Below are 19,973 nucleotides of genomic sequence, written 5' to 3' on the forward strand. Positions count from 1 at the left end.
AAAGAGAAACATCTATTTTTAATCTATAAAATAAAATCAAACAGACCTATAAAAATCCAGTTGCACGTGTTGGTTTAATCTATTCATATCTTTATTTATGTTTACATTGCAAATATGGTCATCTGAGGTCAAATCGATAGTTAATTAGATGCCGTCTGGACTAAAATACACATGAAACAAACCTACATATTATCTTCCCCATGTACTGTAAACTGTTTATTCTAGACTTTTGATAGTTTGGATAAATGTTTTACATTGTTACAAATCAAATATGAGAATTTGAGTCAAATCGGTGACCATAAATTTGACAGCTAGTGCCCCTTTAATTTGTTGAAAAGGGGGAATAAAGTGGTGTTACTCATTTTGTTCATCCTGTCATTTGTCTGCCACACATTTGGTTCCCAGATGCTTTGGGCCTGATTTTGAAATAATCAATCTTTAATGAGAGGGTTACCATAGCTAAAACAAAATGCTTGGTTTCTGTACATTGTATACCATTCATCATGTCATTAAGCCCTGTCTCAATAAAAAAAAATGATAGAAAAAAAGGATTATTGGTCAGATAATGATTGAATGTGATATTGGACATGTTGGAATATATAAATTATGTCAATTTCATACCTGAAATGTGCATTTTGAAACATGATATTTTTGGACATTACTTATTACAAATGTAAAAATATTTTAGAACCTCTTTTATTTTTTTTACATCAATATGCTCTATTAAAAGGGCACTAGCTATATATATAGCTGTCAAATTCATGGTCATCAATTTGACTCATATTCTAGTATTTGATTTATAACAATGTAAAACCTTTATCCAAATCATAAAAAGTATAAAATAAGCAATTTACATGGCATAGTGTCGAGAATATGTAGCTTTCGTTTCGTGTGTTTTTTAGTCCTGACGCCATCTAATTAATAATGGAGTTAGCCTCTGATTACTTCCAATGATCTTATAAGTGATATAAACATAAATTAAGATATAAATAGCAGAGCTCCAGATAAGCTGCGTATTCGCGTGATCACGCAATACAAATAATAAAAAACCCAATGCAATTGTCCATTGCAGGGTTCAATAACTCAGTGATTTCAACGGAAAACCCAATTATATGCCAAAACCATGAGTTGTCAACCCCTTTATTGGCTACCGTTTGCGTTATTCACCCTTATCTGTTTACAGTCGTCGCGTAAACGTTTTCTTAATATTTATAATTGGATTTCCCGTCGTTCTAAAAATAGATCCCTGAATTAAGTAGCTGAAATGGGTCCCTGTTTGAGTTTTCCGTTGCTCAATAGGTACACGTGTTTTTGTAAACATTTCGATCTTCTCGCCATTTATCCAATTAGCGTGTGTCCTGTCGTCATTTTTTTTTCCGTTGCTCGGGATTTATCATAACATACATTGAATTAAAACGAAAGTGAATGTCTGGTAAAAATATTGAATAGAAGCATGTTTTCGGCTTCTTTTAAAAGCTGAGTGAAAGTTATGATGATAACAAGACTCAGCCAGTGTTTTGAGGAAGCGTCATTCGAAAGCACGTGCGTGTGATCGTGCAATAACGAGAACATTGCTAATAACACGGGGTTTCATCAAAAACGAAATCAGTAAGAAAAAGTGAAAGGCCAAACCAATAATGAAATTATAAAGCATCAGAAACCTAAAGTTCTAATAAAAGACAACTAAACCCAGATTTATGTAAATTGAATAAAACAAAATCATTCAAGTACAAACAAAAAATGTATAATTAGAGTTTATATACTAGTTTATTCATTTTACAGTTAATTAATGAATACACACACATGCACTGATCAGGCACTGGTCTCAGAATTTATTATATAAAGGTATAAGACGAGTTCCTGTGAATACACATATCCCTTTTTGTGAGAAAATATAAAACTGGCAAAAGGTTTGAAACGGGACACAAATTAGACCTACAATTGCTCATCAGTGAATAAACAAAAAAAAGCACTCAAAAAACAGCTAGCAAATAAAACAAATAAAACAGCTAAACAGAAAAAGAAACATATTTAAGATGGAAAAATAATTGGGGTTGATATTGCCTAAATATTCAATGTTGTGTCGATGAAAAACCCAATACATTAAGGAGCTTGGTGGTGAACAACGCAATTACATATTAACCTGAGGGGTGAATTGGAATTGATAATGCAATTAAAAAAAAATATCACCCAATTATATAAGAAAACGGTGGGTAAAACCCCCAATTTGTGAATTCCTATCTGGAGCTCTGAAATAGAAAAACGAACTCATGTAATTGCATTTTGCTATGTCTGTTTAATTTTATATTACAGATTAAATATATATCATGTATACGTTTATCATCTTGTTAACTTGTATACGAATGAGTTTTTGTTGATCGAATAAGTCAGTTAAATGATTTACCTTTGTTTCACTTTCAATGTTCAAATTCTTTTCCTTTAAACAATTATACACACACAATTTATGCGTTATCCATCACTCGCTAAGGGGGGTAATTGAAGTTCACGTGAATACGGATATAATGAGGTTGAATTATTCACTTGCAAGTGAATAATACATTATCAATGTTTCTTTGCTTATTTTTACAAAATTAATCTGTACAAGCTGCTAAAAGAGAATTATTATTTCAATATTTCACTTTCATTAATGATCGAACAAAAAATATTATATCTCGTAGCTAGTGCCCCTTTAAAAGGATAGCTGTAACTTTTGTGTAAAACATTTGAAATTTATTCTGTAGATGGTACAACATCTTGCAAATCATGGTGCCAACAGTATATGGGAACATTCATTATTGGACCCTTCACAGAGTAAACATGGGAAAAAGAAACCAGGCCCCAGGGACCAAGTACAGTAAGTATAGACCCTTCACAGAGTAAACAAGGGAAAGAGAAATCCGGCCCAAGTACAGTAAGTATAGACCCTTCACAGAGTAAACATGGTAAAAAGAAACCAGGCCCCAGGGACCAAGTACAGTAAGTATAGACCCTTCACAGGGTAAACATGGGGAAAAGAAACCAGGCCCAAGGGACCAAGTACAGTAAGTATGGACCCTTCACAGGGTAAACATGGGAAAAAGAAACCAGGCCCCAGGGACCAAGTACAGTAAGTATGGACCCTTCACAGAGTAAACAAGGGAAAAAGAAACCAGGCCCAAGGGACCAAGTACAGTAAGTATGGACCCTTCACAGAGTAAACATGGGAAAAAGAAACCCGGCCCCAGGAACCAAGTACAGTAAGTATAGACCCTTCACAGAGTAAACATTGGAAAGGAACCCAGCCCAAGGGACCAAGTACAGTAAGTATGGACTTCTGAAAGAGCTGGACCCTGCTACCAAGAGTTCACACAGCCTCTCATTGAGCAATCCCAGAAATATAAAGATTATAACATCCAGATAAACCACTGACTTAACGGTCTAAAAACATTACCCCAGGTACTACTGGACTATCTACACCGTAAACACGGGGATAAAACCTTTGCTAACACAGTAACAACACCAGTAAAAACATACTTAAGTTTCTTATAATTTTGTAGGACAGTTGTACAATTTATCAACATAACCTTCATCTTCAGTGCTTTAACAAGTCAAAAAACAAAATTAATTATTAAGGACTGGGTTTCATAAAACAAAATTCCTAGTGCCTAATAAGCTTAAGGAAACATATATTTCACTTTCAGATATATTGATGATGTTCTTTCCATTAACAATCCGAACTTTTCTGATTGGATTCCATTAATATACCCACCAGAACTAGAAATTAAAGAGACCACAGACACGGCTTCCTCCGCCTCATTTTTAGACTTATACCTCGAATTTGACATACACAGTCATCTCAGTACCAGAATCTATGACAAACGAGACGATTTTAATTTTGAAATTATCAATTTCCCCCACCTTAGTAGTAATATACCAACTTCACCTGCATATGGAATATACATTTCCCAACTTATTAGGTATTCAAGAGCTTGCAGCTCCTATTCAGACTTTGTAAAACGTCACCAGTGTCTGAGCAGAAAGTTGATGAACCAGGGGTATGTCAAAGAACGTCTCGTCCTTTTTTTAAAAAAGTTCATCGGAAGATACCCAGAACTTGTTGATAAATATTCCGTATCAACTTCACAAATAATACAAGATGGTCTTGAAGGATAGATTTTGCGTACTGACGTTTGTTATCATCTTAATTACGTATTATAGAATTCTTTTATAAGTCTTTTTTAGATAATCATTTGAAGTGACTCAGTGGTTATGTAAAACCACATACTTTGAACGGCAAAATTATTTCATTGATTGATATTACTTTTACTTAAGGATCTTGAATACTATGAATGACAAAACTATTTTATTCAATAATACTACTTTTTCTGTTTAGTCTGTTTTTCATGATATACATTTGACGTGAAACTGTACTTATGTATCCCGTCATACTTTGAACCACACCATTATTTTTTTTTTTTTTTTTTTTTTTTTTTTTTTTTTTTTTTTTTTTTTTTTTTTTTTTTTTTTTTTTTTTTTTTTTTTTTATTTATTATTATTAATTTTACTGTTAAGTCTGGTTTTTGGTATATCTACTTTACGTGAGTCTGTATTTATGTATGCCGACATACGACAAAATTATTTTTTATGTCTACCTGTGCGAATTTCAAACGCGCTATTTTACACCAGTAATGAAAACCTTCTATCATTTATGGGTAGACTTTACATAGATAAATTCAGCCGTATTTGACGTGAAACTGTTCTTATGTATCCCGTCATACTTTGAACCACACCATTATTTTATTTATTATTATTACTTTTACTGTTAAGTCTGTTTTTGTTATATCAACTTTACGTAAGTCTTCATTTATGTATGCCGTCATACGACAAAATTATTTTTATGTCTACCTTTGCGAATTTCAAACGCGCATTTTTAAACCAGTAATGAAACCTTCTATCATTATGGGTAGACTTTACATAGATAAATTCAGCCGTATAAGAAAAGCAAAATGAGAATGTTAAATTAATGTATGCCTTTTTGTGCTTCTTTGTTACATTTGTTGTTTATGTAGAGATATTAAGATGATAACACAATATTGACTGTTGTACCCCTATTTTTGACATTTTTACTCTTTGAGTATGTTTGTTTTGTTCATGCATCGTTGACAATTTAATGGAATTTGATGCGACTGTCATATAAGTGAGAGGTTTAGCTAGCTATAAAACCAGGTTCAATCCACCATTTTCTACATTAGAAAATGCCTGTACCAAGTCAGGAATATGACAGTTGTTACCCATTCGTTTGATGTGTTTGGACTTTTGATTTTGCCTTTTGATTTTTGATTTTCCTTTTTGAATTTTCCTCGGAGTTCGGTATTTTTGTGTTTTTACTTTTTTATATGCTAATTATACATACCAGTATATACATGTCATATATATATTTCTTATTTTCAGCCATATTTAGACCCTTTGTTATTTTAGGCACTGTGTTTTTAAAGTACAATGTAAAGGGCCTTTCTAACATTTGCTATTGAGTACAACTACATTTGTCACGTTAATAGTATGATTTTATTTACAGTCCTGTGAAGGCAGAATTCATTCGGTCCAAATATCAGTTTTTACAGTTTATCAATAAACAAAAAGATGGGGATGTTAACTCTATAGACGATCTGAGTAAAGTGAGTAACTCAATAGATAATCTATTTTTTCTTACATTTTTTTTTTATTTTAATGACCAAGTGAGACAGTTAAAACCCATATGCCAAAACTTAAATAAAGACACCATTGTTTTAAAATATTACTTCCAAGCCTTGATAAATATGTGACAAATTTTAACATTTTTAAAAATCTATCAACTTTTTTCACATTAAAGTTTTAATTTAAACACCTATACTTTATTAACTGAATAAATGGCAATAAATTAGAAACAGTTAGAAAAGAACAAATTTTTTTTTCTGGTTTAAATTTTAACTTTTCCTTTTCTTTTTTTTTGTACTATTTTATTACAAGCAGTATCAATGATGCTTATATTATTTACTCAGCAATGACCGATGATATATTTGTATTGCAGCAACTTCACTCCAGTGTTAGAACGAGTAACTTAGAAACCTGTTTAAGACTTCTGTCCAAAGGAGCTGACCCTAATTATTTTCATCCGGTAAGTCTTCAGCAGTTGGATATCCATTTTCTTGCCAAATGTTCAGCTTTTCTATAAAAACTATTTTCAGTAAATAGCCAGCCAGTAGTGCTGATTGTGGTGTTAAAATATCAAAAAATCCAAAAATCCAATAAAATTCTACATTAGACAAGAGTATATTCAAAGGTCACAATCTAAATATTGAATCTGTAAAAGTTGTAAATAAATTAAATAGAAACTGTCAAAGATCTGTCATGAATATAACATTCCTTACATAACAAAATAGATAAAGGAACATTCAACATGTTCAATCTTTTAATACACAGCTGATGAAGTTGGCCAATGAAAAATGTGCAATTGTCATAAAGTAGACAAACCCAATTGTTAGCAGTTAATTTTGAGGAGTTACTGGTAGCATTTCACATCTTTGTACATGATATAAAAAAGATGTGGTATTAGACACCTCTCTACAAGATACCTAAATGACACAGAAATTTACAACTATAGGGCAACATATGGCCTTCAACAATGAGCAAAGCCCATACCGCACAGTCAGCTATAAAAGGCCCAGAAATGATAATGTGAAACAATTCACTGCCAGAAAACTAATGGCCTCATTTATATAAAAAATAGAAGAAAAACAAATGTGTAACACATAAACAAAATAAAAATGAGCATTTTTATTTTACTATTGTATTTTATTTTGTAGGAGAAAGGTAATTGTCCTCTGCATGTTGCTGCTCAGAGTGGACAGCCATTACAAGTAGAACTTCTAGTCATTTATGGAGCTGACCCTGGTGCTTTTGATTCCAATGGCAAAACTCCAATTGATCATGCTAAGTAAGTGAGAAAACTTCAATTGAGTAAGTAGAAAAACTCTGTTCATGATTCCAATGGTAAAATTGACATTTGTAATGTCTGTAATTCCAATGGTAAAACTCCTTTTTATCATGGCCACAATTCCAATGGGATAACTCCAATATATCATGGCAATAATTCTAGTGGGAAAACTCATAATTTATTGGCCACAATTCCAATGGTAAAACTCCAATTTATCATGGCCACAATTCCAATTGGAAAACTCAAATTTTTTAGGGCCACAATTCCAATGGGAAAATTCCAATTTATCATGGCCACAATTCCCATGGGAAAACTCCAATTATCATGGATACAATTCCAAGACGAAAATTTCCTATTTATCATGGACACAATTCCAATGAGAAAACTTCAATTTATCATGGCCACAATTCCAATGGGAAAACTCCAATTTCTATTGGCCACAATTCCAATGGGAAAACTCCAATTTATCATGGCCCCAATTCCAATGGGAAAATTCAAATTTATCATGGCCACAATTCCCATGGGAAAACTCCAATTATCATGGACACAATTTCAAGAGTAAAATTCCTATTTATCATGGACACAACTCCAATGAGAAAACTCCTATTTATCATGGCCACAATTCCAATGGGAAAACTCCAATTTAAAATGGTCACAATTCCAATGGGAAAACTCCAATTTATCATGGCCACAATTCCAATGGGAAAACTCCAATTGATCATGGCCACAATCCCAATGGGAAAATTCCAATTCATCATGGCCACAATTCCAATGGGAAAACTCCAATTATCATGGACACAATTCCAATGGGAAAATTCTTATTTATCATGGGCACAATTCCAATGAGAAAACTCCCAATTTATCATGGCCACAATTTCAATGGGAAAACTCCAATTTCTATTGACCACAATTCAAATGGGAAAACTCCAATTTATCATGGTCACAATTCCAATGGGAAAACTCCAATTTATCATGGCCATAATTCCAATGGAAAAACTCCAATTTATCATGACCACAATTCCAAAGGAGAAACTCCAATTTATCGTGGCCACAATTCCAATGGGACAATTCCAATTTATTGTGGCCACAATTCCAATGGGAAAACTCCAATTATCATGGACACAATTCCAAGAGGAAAACTTATATTTATTATGGACACAATTCCAATGAGAAAATTCCAATTTATCATGGCCACAATTCCAATGGGGATTTCCAATTTATCATGGCCACAATTCCAATGTGGAAACTCAAATTTTTTATGGCCACAATTCTAATGAAAATTCCAATTTATCATGGCCACAATTCCCATGGGAAAACTCCAATTATCATGAACACAATTCCAAGAGGAAAACTACTATTTATCATGGCCACAATTCCAATGAGAAGACTACAATTTAACATGGCCAAAATTCCAATGGGAAAGTTCCAATTTATCATGGCCACAATTCCAATGGGAAAACTCCATTTATCTTGGCCACAATTCCAATGGGAAAACTCCAATGTATCATGGCCACAATTATAATTGGAAAACTCTAATTTATCATGCCCACAATTCCAATTGGAAAACCCAAATTTATCATGGCCACAATTCCAATGGAAAAACTCAAATAACTTATGCTAAGTATGTCCATAATTCTTGTGGGAAACTTCATTTGGTCATGTGAAGTATTTCCTTATTATTCCAATTCCTTATTCCCTGAAATATAGAAATTATTGAGACAAATTATGACATTTAATAAAACCAAAGAAACTTTGCTTTATGTTGAAAAGTTGGATTATTTCATGACACAAAGCCACTAAAATCATGATTTATTTTTACAGAGCTGAGTTGTACATAGATTTAGCAGACAGAATATTGGAATTACATTATGAACTAACAGATAGATTAGCTTACTATGTGTGTAAAAGAAAGCCAGGTAAGTGAAAATTTATGAATTAGTTAACACACTTAATAAGTCAGCTATATTTGGTATTTTGATTCATTTTAAGGAGTATTTATCTAAATGACATTTATATCATTGTGACACAGAAATTAACAACTATAGGTCAATGTACTACCTTCAACAATAAACAAAGCCCATACAACATGGTCATCTAAAAGGCACTGAAAATGAAAAATGTTAACAACTCAAACGTGAAAACTAACAGCCAAAAAATCTAAAAAGAAATATGTTACACAGAAACAAGCTACAACTGAAAAGTCTGTTTTGTATAAGCTATAGATGACAGGTCAAAAAAGTTTAAGGTATTGCTTTGATCTCATGCTCAATTTTAAGGTCAGGTTCAATCTTTAGAGTTTTTTATTTCCCGTATTCCTTTAATATACATGTGTATGTTCACTTACAAGTTTTTAGGTAAACATTGGCCAAGTAACTCTTAATAAAGAATTGCTTTTACTTTGATTTTCTGTTGCACTTAAATATTTTAGGAACATATTTTCCAGATCACAAGAATGGAATACATTTTATTATCCCAGAAATGGCAGACAGGTAAGTTGTACAGAGTCAAAGAAAATACCTGAAACCAATACTTGACATTATTGGTCACCATATAAAATAAAATTGAGAATGGAAATGGGGAATGTGTCAAAGAGACAACAACACGACGATAGAAAAAAAAACCAGCAGAAGGTCACCAACAGGTCTTCAGTGTAGCGAGAAATTCCCGCACCCAGATGTGTCCTTCAACTGACCCCTAAACAAATATATACTAGTTCAGTGATAATGAACGCCATACTAATTTCCAAATTGTACACAAGAAACTAAAATTAAAATAGTACAAGACTAACAAAGGCCAGAGGTTCCTGACTTGGGACAGGCGCAAAAATGCGGCAGGGTTAAACATGTTTCTGATATCTCAACCCTCCCCCTATACCTATAATAAAATTGAGAATGGAAATGGGGAATGTGTCAAAGAGACAACAACCCGACCAAAATAAAAAAACACAACAGCAGAAGGTCACCAACAGGTCTTCAATGTAGCGAGAAATTCCCGCACCCGGAGGCGTCCTTCAGCTGGCCCCTAAACAAATATATACTAGTTCAGTGATAATGAACGCCATACTAATTTCCAAATTGTACACAAGAAACTAAAATTTAAATAATACAAGACTAACAAAGGCCAGAGGTTCCTGACTTGGGACAGGCGCAAAAATGCGGCGGGGTTAAACATGTTTCTGATATCTCAACCCTCCCCTTATACCTATAATAAAATGGAGAATGGAAATGGGGAATGTGTCAAAGAGACAACAACCCGACCAAAATAAAAAAACACAACAGCAGAAGGTCACCAACAGGTCTTCAATGTAGCGAGAAATTCCCGCACCCGGAGGCGTCCTTCAGCTGGCCCCTAAACAAATATATACTAGTTCAGTGATAATGAACGCCATACTAATTTCCAAATTGTACACAAGAAACTAAAATTTAAATAATACAAGACTAACAAGAGCCAGAGGTTCCTGACTTGGGACAGGCGCAAAAATGCGGCAGGGTTAAACATGTTTCTGATATCTCAACCCTCCCCCTATACCTATAGCCAATAAGACTGTATACAAGGATCTATATGACAATTATCATCTTTCTACAATAAATTCAACTGTTACCTCATGACAACTAAAATTCTAATAATACAAACATCAAAACCTTAACCTGGTTCCCAACTTGAGACAGAATATCATACAATGAAAGGGAGATAATAATCTTTCCTTAACAAGGTTCCCAATTTGATTTTTTTCAACAAAAGGGAGATAATTCAATAATGGCTTGAAAATTGTAAAGAAATTAAAAACTTCCCTTTAAGAATACATGAGGTTTACATCAATAAGACAGCAACAAAACAACTGTTAGTAAGGCATCATTAAAACAGATAAAATGCCCATACAGTAAGCTTAAATTTATCAATTAAATCAATTACAAAATAACAGATATTAACAAAGGAAATCACAAGAAAATCTGGAAAGTTATTTTGCATTATTTATAGGAAAATATTTATGCATGTCAGATTGTCCTGCCAAGAAACATAACAAAATACATTAATTAATAAATTATTCACTGTTTACATGTAAAAATAAAAATTATGGCGTGGTTGTGAAACAATGATTTCACTTATCTACATGTTGAAAGTTTTTTTGTTTGTTTTTTTGCAGTAGTTTGGATTTATCCGAGTTGGCCAAACAAGCAAAGTTGAAATTACAAGCTGTGAGTTGATTTAATTATAACAATGTTAAGTAGTTCCTGGCAGACAAATCTTTATATGGAAAATGTCTGGGTCCAGTTTATAATAGTGCTAATCATTATTTTTAGAGAGTTATGCCCCTTGGAAACAGAAATTGTATGAAAAATTGCATATTAACTCTTCCATGTGTTCAATTCTTGCCAGAATTTTATGAAACTTAAATGATAGGTTGATAATCTTTAAAAGAGTTATGCTCCTTGGAAATATTATTTATATCAAAAATTGCCTTTCAACACTCTAACATGTAGAGTTTTGGTCAGATTATTGTTATAATTGATTTGTATTATCAATGTTTTATTAGTTCAAAAATCAGTGCAGATTGAATACTTATAAAAGTGTTATTCCCCTTGGAAATGATAATTGAAATCACATTGCATTTCCTCTCAAGCCTTCATTTCTGGAAAATATTGATTTCACAAAAAGAAGTATTTTATTTTAGTTATTGCAGTAGTATTCTGGATATCTGTATCATTTTTTTTTAATTACACATTATTAATTACTTAAGAGGAGATTTTTCAATTCAATTGTATATCTCTTTTTAGTTGCCAAATCATTTATTTGAAGAATTAGCCATGGATGTCTATGATGAAGTGGACAGACGAGAAAATGATGAACGTTAGTAGTATAGATTATAAAACACACACACACAAATATATAGATTCTTAAGTCATTTTACAAAAGAAAGGTGGAGAGTTTTATGTTTTCTCTAAAGTATAGAATTTAAGTTGATTTATACCACCAGAAAAGGAGAGGGAAAAGTAAGCAGATCAAAGGAAGAGTAAAACGTAAATGTCAAAAAACAAACTGAGTATTTCATGGCAAAAAAATGACACAACAGTGTGCAAAAACTATCAGGCAAGTCCTGCTCTATGTGTGGCAATGGTTGTGTTGGTCAAGATAGTAACAGGTGATAGGTCTAAGGAGTATGTTCGGTAAGGTCCTAAAATGGCCCCCTTTTATAGCATAAATTTCAAATTCCCTTATCTTTTTGGGAGGTAAAAATCAACGTGTTAGAATTAAACTTTGACAAAAATGGTTCTGTTTAACTTCCTCACATGTCTTTAATGCAACTTAAACCATTATTGTCTTGTTACTATAAACTTTATAATTGGGACAAAATATGGCCCTTACCGCACTTACTCCTTTGGTAGGTCACATTTGAGGAAGTGGACAGTTATTGACATCATTGCTACTAAGGTGCACTGAATTAGGGTTTATATACTGGGAAAACAATCTCAATTTGAAAATAAGGTATGGTTGACAATAAGACAACTTTCCACCAAAGATATAAGGACAAGAATTTTTAATTAACAAAAAAAAATACATTTATTTATTCTAAGAAGTGTCAAGGAAATTTCATGTTGAACCATAATAAAAAAAAATCAGTTTAATTTCTTTAACACTTAACATTTTGTTTATTTATAGATTGGAGTCAGTCACATGACAATTCAGCTGTTGTCAGTGATCGGCAAGGTGTTCCATTTCTACCTCTAAATCCAGATTTCTCTGCAACAAGAAATCAGGTAAGCTAACAATGTTCTAAATTATTGATGTTATATTTTTGACAAATCTAAAATTAGAGTTGTTTCACATTTATAATGTCTCTGCCTTCAACATCTGACATCTGCTCTCTAGGGAGAGGACATCACTTATGTTGCTATAACTTGTGTCCAATTCTTTTCTACCTTTTGCAAATAAAACATGTTTAAACTAACATCTGACTGTACAGTATGGGTTTACTGTGGATTCATTTAATTTCTTGGGTACCATTTTTGGTGGATAGAGCAAAACTTACACTTTCCTGGACATTTAATTTCGTGGTTCTGCCAAAGTCTGCATAGAAGCCTACGGAAAATTTGTAATTCGTTGAATATTAACATTCATGTTTCACCTGTACCCACGAAATCAACAAAAATTGGTATCCAACAAAAAATAATGAATCCACAGTAGCTGGCATTATTCACATCCATTTCATTTAAACACTATATAGCTAGTGGTTAGTTGTATCATTTGTGATCATACCACATCAGTTCTTCTTAGTTTTAGATTAAAGTATGGGGATGTTTGGCAGGTGGGGAATTGTGGTTACCTTATTTTTAGCTCACCTGACCTGAAAGGTCAAGTGAGCTTTTCTCATCACTTGGGTTCTGGCATTCTGCGTAAGTCGTCCGTAAACTTTTTCAAAAATCTTCTCCTTTGAAATTACTGGGCCAAATTTAACCAAACTTGGCCACAATCATCCTTGGGGTATCTACATTAAAAATTGTGTCCGATGACCTGGCCATCAAACCAAAATGGCAGCCATGGCTAAAAATAGAACACAGGGGTAAAATGTATATTTTGGCTTATATCTTTGAAACCAAAGCATTTAGAGCAAATCTGACATGGGGTCAAATTGTTGATCAGGTCAGGATCTATCTGGCCTGAAATTTTTGACGAATTGGACAGCCTGTTGTTGGGTTGCTGCCCCTGAATGGGTAATTTTAAGGAAATGTTTCAGTTTTTGGTTATTATCTTGAATACTATTATAGATAGAGATAAACTGTAAACAGCAATAATGTTCAGCAAAGTAAGATCTACTAATAAGTCCACATGACCAAAATTGTCAGAGGACCCCCTAAAGGAGTTGCTGCCCTTTATAGTCATTGAACAACTTTTCATCATTTTTGCAACTTGTACAAAATCTTCTTTTCTAAAACTATGGGCCAAATTTAACCAAATTGGCCACAATCATAACTAGGGTATCGATTTTTAAATGTGTCTAAAGACCCCGCCTACCAACCAAGATGACTGACATCAGTAAATACAGTAACAGGTGAGCGACACAGGCTCTTGAGAGCCTCTAGTTTTAATCAACTTCTTACAGTTTTTCAAACTAAAACTACACAGGAAATAAGAATTCACTGAAATTTAATGAATGATCTTACCACATTTACGTTGCATCAAATGTATGAAAACTTTCAAGCTGACAATTATTCTGTTACTTATGGATTTCTGTTATCATCTATCATCAAATATAAGAGGTCATCTTCAAATGTAAACAGTAAATAGAAGCCAATAAAAGAAATGTAAATTAAAAATGGCAAATGTTTTGGTTGAGAATAATAAGAATTAAACACATTTTGTTCTCTTAATTTGCAGGATTGTCAGAAACTTACCATGTTTAATGTCAGAGAATTAAGAATTTAATGTTAAATTTCCTAATTTGTAGGGTTATCAGAAACTTGCCAGATTTAATATCAGAGAATTGAGAATTTAATGTTAATTTTTTTCTTATCTATATGGTCATTAGAAACTTAGCTTTAATGTCAGAGAATTGTGAATTTAATGTTGTTTTTTTCTGATTTACAGGGTCGTCAGAAACTTGCCAGATTTAATGCCAGAGAGTTTACTACCCTTGTGATAGATATTTTAAGTGATGCCAAAAGAAGACAAACAGGAGCCATGTCTCCAACACAAACCCCTAAAGAACAAGGTAAGGTTTCACCACAAGCTATACAGAATAAGGTATAAGATTCCAACAAACTTCTTAAACTATTGAATGGAGATCCAGTTGAAGGAGATTTGTCTTATTGGCACACCTTCTTATTTATATTAGTGCTATAACATACTCATTTGGAAAAGCTTTAAAAGGTAAGAAAATGAAGTAGGTCTTAAACTCATTATGAACAAGGTAAGTAATATTCAGTCCTAACTCCTATAGAATAAGGTAAGACCATGAAGACTTCAATCAAACTCTTTAAATGAAGTTTCAATTCCAAATAAGACTATTTCACATTTGAATAGTATTTTATCACAAGCTATTCAATATGAGCCACTTTGAACTTCATTTCTTATAAACAGATTTTATTTCTTTGATTGCATGATTTAAAAGGTAATTGTTGGCCTCAAATATTTATGAATCTTTAATCAATTTATTATATGTGGATCATACAGTGTTCTAACTAAGGCGAGTCCATGAGTCCTGGACTCATCAAAATCTGTCTGGACTCACCATTTTCAAAACTGGTGAGTCCACAGATGCATCAAGATTGAAATATTTTGTATAAAATGAACACAGTTAAACTCAAATATCATCATTTTATAGCAAAAGTTTAAAAGTGATCTAAATTGAATGTCATTGCATTGCTCTATAAGGCCATGGAGACTAGATAATTACATAATATTTCTATAAAATACTTTCTTCTTGCTGTTTGACTCATCATGGCCAAAAATGATGAATCCCTGGACTCACCTTCAAAAATCGTTAGCGAGTACCCTGTGATATTGCCTGAATGTTCAAGTTTATAGACATTCAACATGTCATAGTCATTATGTCAACAAGACATTTCTGTGTGTCCACACTTTCTTCATGTTAATTTGCTACATAATACAGACTGGTCGTAAATGTTCAGTAGAGTAGGTGATTTTACTATTTATTGAAATGTGATCGTCTATATGGCTTCAATGATAAATACATAATTTATGTGGTCAAAATAAGACATTTCTTTGTGTCCACACTTGCTTCATGTTAATTTACGACATAATACAGGTTGTAAATGTTCAGTAGAGAAGGTAATTTTACTATTTATTGAAATGAGATCTTCTTTATGGCTTTAGTGATAAATACATAATTTATGTGGTCAAAATAAGACATTTCTATGTGTCCACACTTGCTTCATGTTAATTTACGACATAATACAGGTTTTAAATGTTCAGTAGAGCAGGTAACTTGATGATTTATTGAAATATGATCACCTTTATGATTAAAGATTTCAGTGGTGAATACCTAATTTATTGTGATCAAAACAGTGATTATCAAGTAATAAAACATTAAATAATTTAATAATTTATAATACCTAAGTCTAGTGTTCTTTTTCAAATAAAAAGTTTAACCCATGCATGTCTTGAAAAAAAACATGTATTATTATATAACTGAAGTTTTTAAAGTTTTATTTTAAGAATCAAAAGTCAATTTAAAAGACAAGATAAAAAAACATTGGAACGTTTCAAGGTGTTATGTTTTCTAAATTTAAAAATTTTGTCCTTCCTTATCTCTTGTTATTTTGAAACTAGATGGAGTCAATGTAGTCTAATTAATTTATGGCAATGTTTTAATTGATTAAAAATATGGATTGAAATTATACATTAGATATAATAAAATTTCTTGTATAATTTTAAACCTGATATATACTTTTGATATATGATAGGCCTTAACTTTTGTCCTTTAGTTTTTACATGGTTGATTGATCTCAAAGAAGATCAGTGATTTTATCAAATGTTTTGTAGTTAATCTACAACTTGTTGATATTGGGGTAAAATGTCAGGCTATAGTTTTAATGTAAATCAATTATCATTATATATTATTAGTAAGGATTAAGTCTTGTTTTTTTTGGGGTCTTTCTTTGTTTTTGCTGTATCATTGATGTACTGTGGATTAAATTATTTTCGTGGGTACCAATTTCTTCGTGGATTAAGGAAACCCTACAAATTCGTGGATATTTAATTTTGTGGTTTTGCCAGAGTCTGGATTCAAGGCTACAGAACATTTGTCAATATTGCCGTTCATCTGTACTTACGAAATGTATGAAAATTTTTATCCAACGAATACTAACAAATCCACATGTACAGTATTGATGTATTACCATAAAAATTAACTACTGTTTTTGATGAGGTAAATATCTGGTTTTATTGAGTTTTGAAAAATTGATATCTCTTAGGCTAACACATATGTACCAAAAAAAAAGATTGTTTTTTCCATATGCATAAATTTTTACCAAAACAAATCACACATCAAACATTTACCAACCTTATACAATTGGGGGAGGGTTGGAGGGTGTCCTGATTCTTAAATTTCGGGCTTAAAAACATGAACTCTTGAACTCACAAATTTAAATAAATTTAAATCCTGACATCCCAAATTCGAAAAAAGAATTCCCAGATCCCGAAAGGGGCAATCCCTTAATCCCAACCCTAAAAACAACTGATCCTTGAGTTCCCGTTTATGTCCTATCCCCCCTCAATTGTCAAATAAATTTTGTTTGTAATACAACTTCAATGTAATAATATTGACATAATTTAATTTTTAACATGAAGACATTTGAATTAGTTGATAAATATTAATTTTGTAAATCTCAGTATTGACTGGGTGTAATCAAGTTTCATATAGAGATGTATAATATCTCTGTGCAACTGGGTGTAATTAGGTTTCCTAAAAGATAAGTTTTTAAATCTCAGCATTTATACTATAGGGTGAAATTAAGTTTCCTAAAAATTAAGTTTTAAAAACACACGTTGACCAAGTACAATTAAGTTCTCAGAAAGATAAGGTTTAAAATCTCAATGTTCTCTTGATGTAATCAAGTTTTAGAAAGATCAGGTTTTAAATCTCAACATTGACTGGGTGTAATTTCAGTTTCAGAAAGATTAGGTTTTAAATCTCACCGTTGACTTGGTGTAATTTCAGTTTCAGAAAGATAAGGTTTTTAATCTCAACATTGACTTGGTGTAATTTTAGTTTCAGAAAGATAAGTATTAAATCTCAACATTGACTTGGTGTAATTTCAGTTTCAGAAAGATTAGGTTTTAAATCTCAACATTGACTTGGTGTAATTTCAGTTTCAGAAAGATAAGGTTTTAAATCTCAACATTGACTTGGTGTAATTTCAGTTTCAGAAAGATTAGGTTTTAAATCTCAACATTGACATGGTGTAGTTAAGTTTCTAAAAGATAAGTATTAAATCTCAGCATCAACAGGGTGAAATAAAGTTTCAAAAAGAAGAGTCTTAACTTTAACAGGGTGGAATTAAGTTTCAATAAGATGTGTATTAAATATCAGTTCTGACATGGTCTAATGTAGTTTAAATCTCTGCATTGACAGGGTGTAATTTTGTTACATTGTAATTAATAGTGTCCTGTTACAGATGTTGATATTTTTGGAGTTTTTACCTGTTTGTTTATATGTCAATTGAACAGGTAAATGAAATATCTTTTTTATTAATAGGAAGGAAACTGAATCATTTATTGTATGACAAACTTTCTTTGTGTAAATAAAAAGGTTGTAGATATTTGTAAACCAATGATACCTAGATAGCAAATTTAAAACATTTACTTAAAATGGAGGGGTGAAGTAGATTTAGTAGGATATGTGGTGTATAACATGTAAAGTTACATCTCCGGTCTCACCTGTACATGGTAAGGTTACAGTTCAAAGTTGGATATTTTAAGGGCCAAAATTTTATTTAAAATTTTAATTTAGAAAAGAGGCCTGTAACTGTTGTCATTTGTTTATGTTTGTCATATTTGTTTTTCATAAATTGTATTGTTATAAATAAGCCAGTTATATTTTTTAATTTGAATTTTATTACATTCTTTATGTCAGAAACTTATGAAAATAGCTTTTGTTTTGGTATTTCTCATTGTTGAAGGCCGTACCTTTGCCTATAGTTGCTCATATCTCAGTCATTTTAACTTTGGTGGATAGTTGTCTTATTGACAGTCTTACTAAAATCTCCTTATCTTTATATCACTTAAATTCTTTGAGGATGAAATAAGGAGGTTGATACTGGTTTGATTATCAATAGAATTGATAACAGAAAAGACATACAATTCTAGTCACTTGAGTATGCACACTTTTAATCGTTTCACTGACTTTTAATTATTGGGCGGGATTTTTTTTTGACAATTTAGGACTTGTTAATCAGTTATCTGATACATATGCAGCTTTTCTTGAAATCGCCAACTTTTTGGTCCATAATTTTAATACCCCCACTTTAAAAAAGTTGGGTTATACTGTTTTACCTCTGTCTGTCTGATCGTCCATCCATCCATTCCATAAATATTTTTTGTCACATTTTTTTTTCTGGAACTTTATTATTTAATACAAGCAATTCTTAATTTGGTTTCAGGGTTTATATGACTCAACTATACCATGTAATGCGTTTTAAGATTCATCATTATACAACTTTCTGTTTACAGATATATTTGGGCAGGGGTATCATCGGTGAACAGTAGCTCACAGTTTCACTTGTTTAAAAGTCACAATCATAAATACACACAATAACAGGAATAATTTATGAATTAATATTGCAATTTATCTAATTTTGTCAATATTGTAGAGAAGCCAACTAGTCCCATGCCCCTTAGAAGGAAGATAAACAGTATTGCCAGTGATGAAGAGCCATTATATGATGTGGTTGCCTCGGATGAAGATTATAGTAGTATAGATAATCTCAGTATATCCAGTAGCAAGCTCAAACATCAAGTAAGTCTGTCCCCACTTTTTTATCTATTGTATTTTGGAGAGGGGGCTATTGTATATTTTTTTTCAGATTCTCGATTTTCAATTTTGCAAGAAAATTGTATTGCCAGAGAAATATACACTTTCATTTTTCTAAATAATTCTATTTAAACTGTTGAATAAATAATTTTATTTAATTTGTTGAATAATCAATTTTATTTAAATTGTTGAATAATTAATTTTATTTAAATTGTTGAATAATCAATTTTATTTAAATTCTTGAATAATTAATTTTATGTAAATGGTTGAAAAAATAATCATCTGTATACACTGGTATGAACGTCATGAAATCAGTTGGAAAGACACATATTCATTTTTATAAAGTTACAAATTTTAATGATACATTAATTTCCAATGTTACTTGTATTTTTCATTTACCTTAATTTATTGCGAACCCGATTGAACCCTTCCATAGATTCACTTGATAGATACCTGGACAGGTAACTATCAGGTAAATCTATGGAAAGGTTCAATAGGGTTCGCGATAAAAAGTATGTGAAGTAAGATGAC

General features: G+C 31.9%; 1 protein-coding gene across 3 annotated transcripts in view; it reads left to right on the forward strand.

Moving 5' to 3' along the window:
• The window catches only part of LOC134681112 (ARF GTPase-activating protein GIT2-like), a 40,240-nt gene that overhangs the window by 12,090 nt on the left and 8,177 nt on the right, over nucleotides 1-19,973 (forward strand). Inside the window, exons 3-13 of one of the 3 annotated variants that reach the window (XM_063540541.1) lie at nucleotides 2,742-2,854; nucleotides 5,555-5,654; nucleotides 6,047-6,133; nucleotides 6,822-6,952; nucleotides 8,774-8,868; nucleotides 9,381-9,441; nucleotides 11,097-11,148; nucleotides 11,728-11,800; nucleotides 12,611-12,708; nucleotides 14,537-14,660; nucleotides 19,282-19,427. In XM_063540541.1, coding sequence (XP_063396611.1) covers nucleotides 2,742-2,854; nucleotides 5,555-5,654; nucleotides 6,047-6,133; nucleotides 6,822-6,952; nucleotides 8,774-8,868; nucleotides 9,381-9,441; nucleotides 11,097-11,148; nucleotides 11,728-11,800; nucleotides 12,611-12,708; nucleotides 14,537-14,660; nucleotides 19,282-19,427 — 1,080 coding nt within the window. Of the gene's footprint in view, nucleotides 1-2,741; nucleotides 2,855-3,032; nucleotides 3,107-5,554; nucleotides 5,655-6,046; nucleotides 6,134-6,821; nucleotides 6,953-8,773; nucleotides 8,869-9,380; nucleotides 9,442-11,096; nucleotides 11,149-11,727; nucleotides 11,801-12,610; nucleotides 12,709-14,536; nucleotides 14,661-19,281; nucleotides 19,428-19,973 lie in introns of those variants that run through there. The other 2 variants (XM_063540542.1, XM_063540543.1) reach the window with 2 other exon arrangements.

Source organism: Mytilus trossulus, chromosome 8 (assembly GCF_036588685.1).
Source record: "Mytilus trossulus isolate FHL-02 chromosome 8, PNRI_Mtr1.1.1.hap1, whole genome shotgun sequence".
NCBI classification, from domain to species: Eukaryota; Metazoa; Mollusca; class Bivalvia; order Mytilida; family Mytilidae; genus Mytilus; species Mytilus trossulus.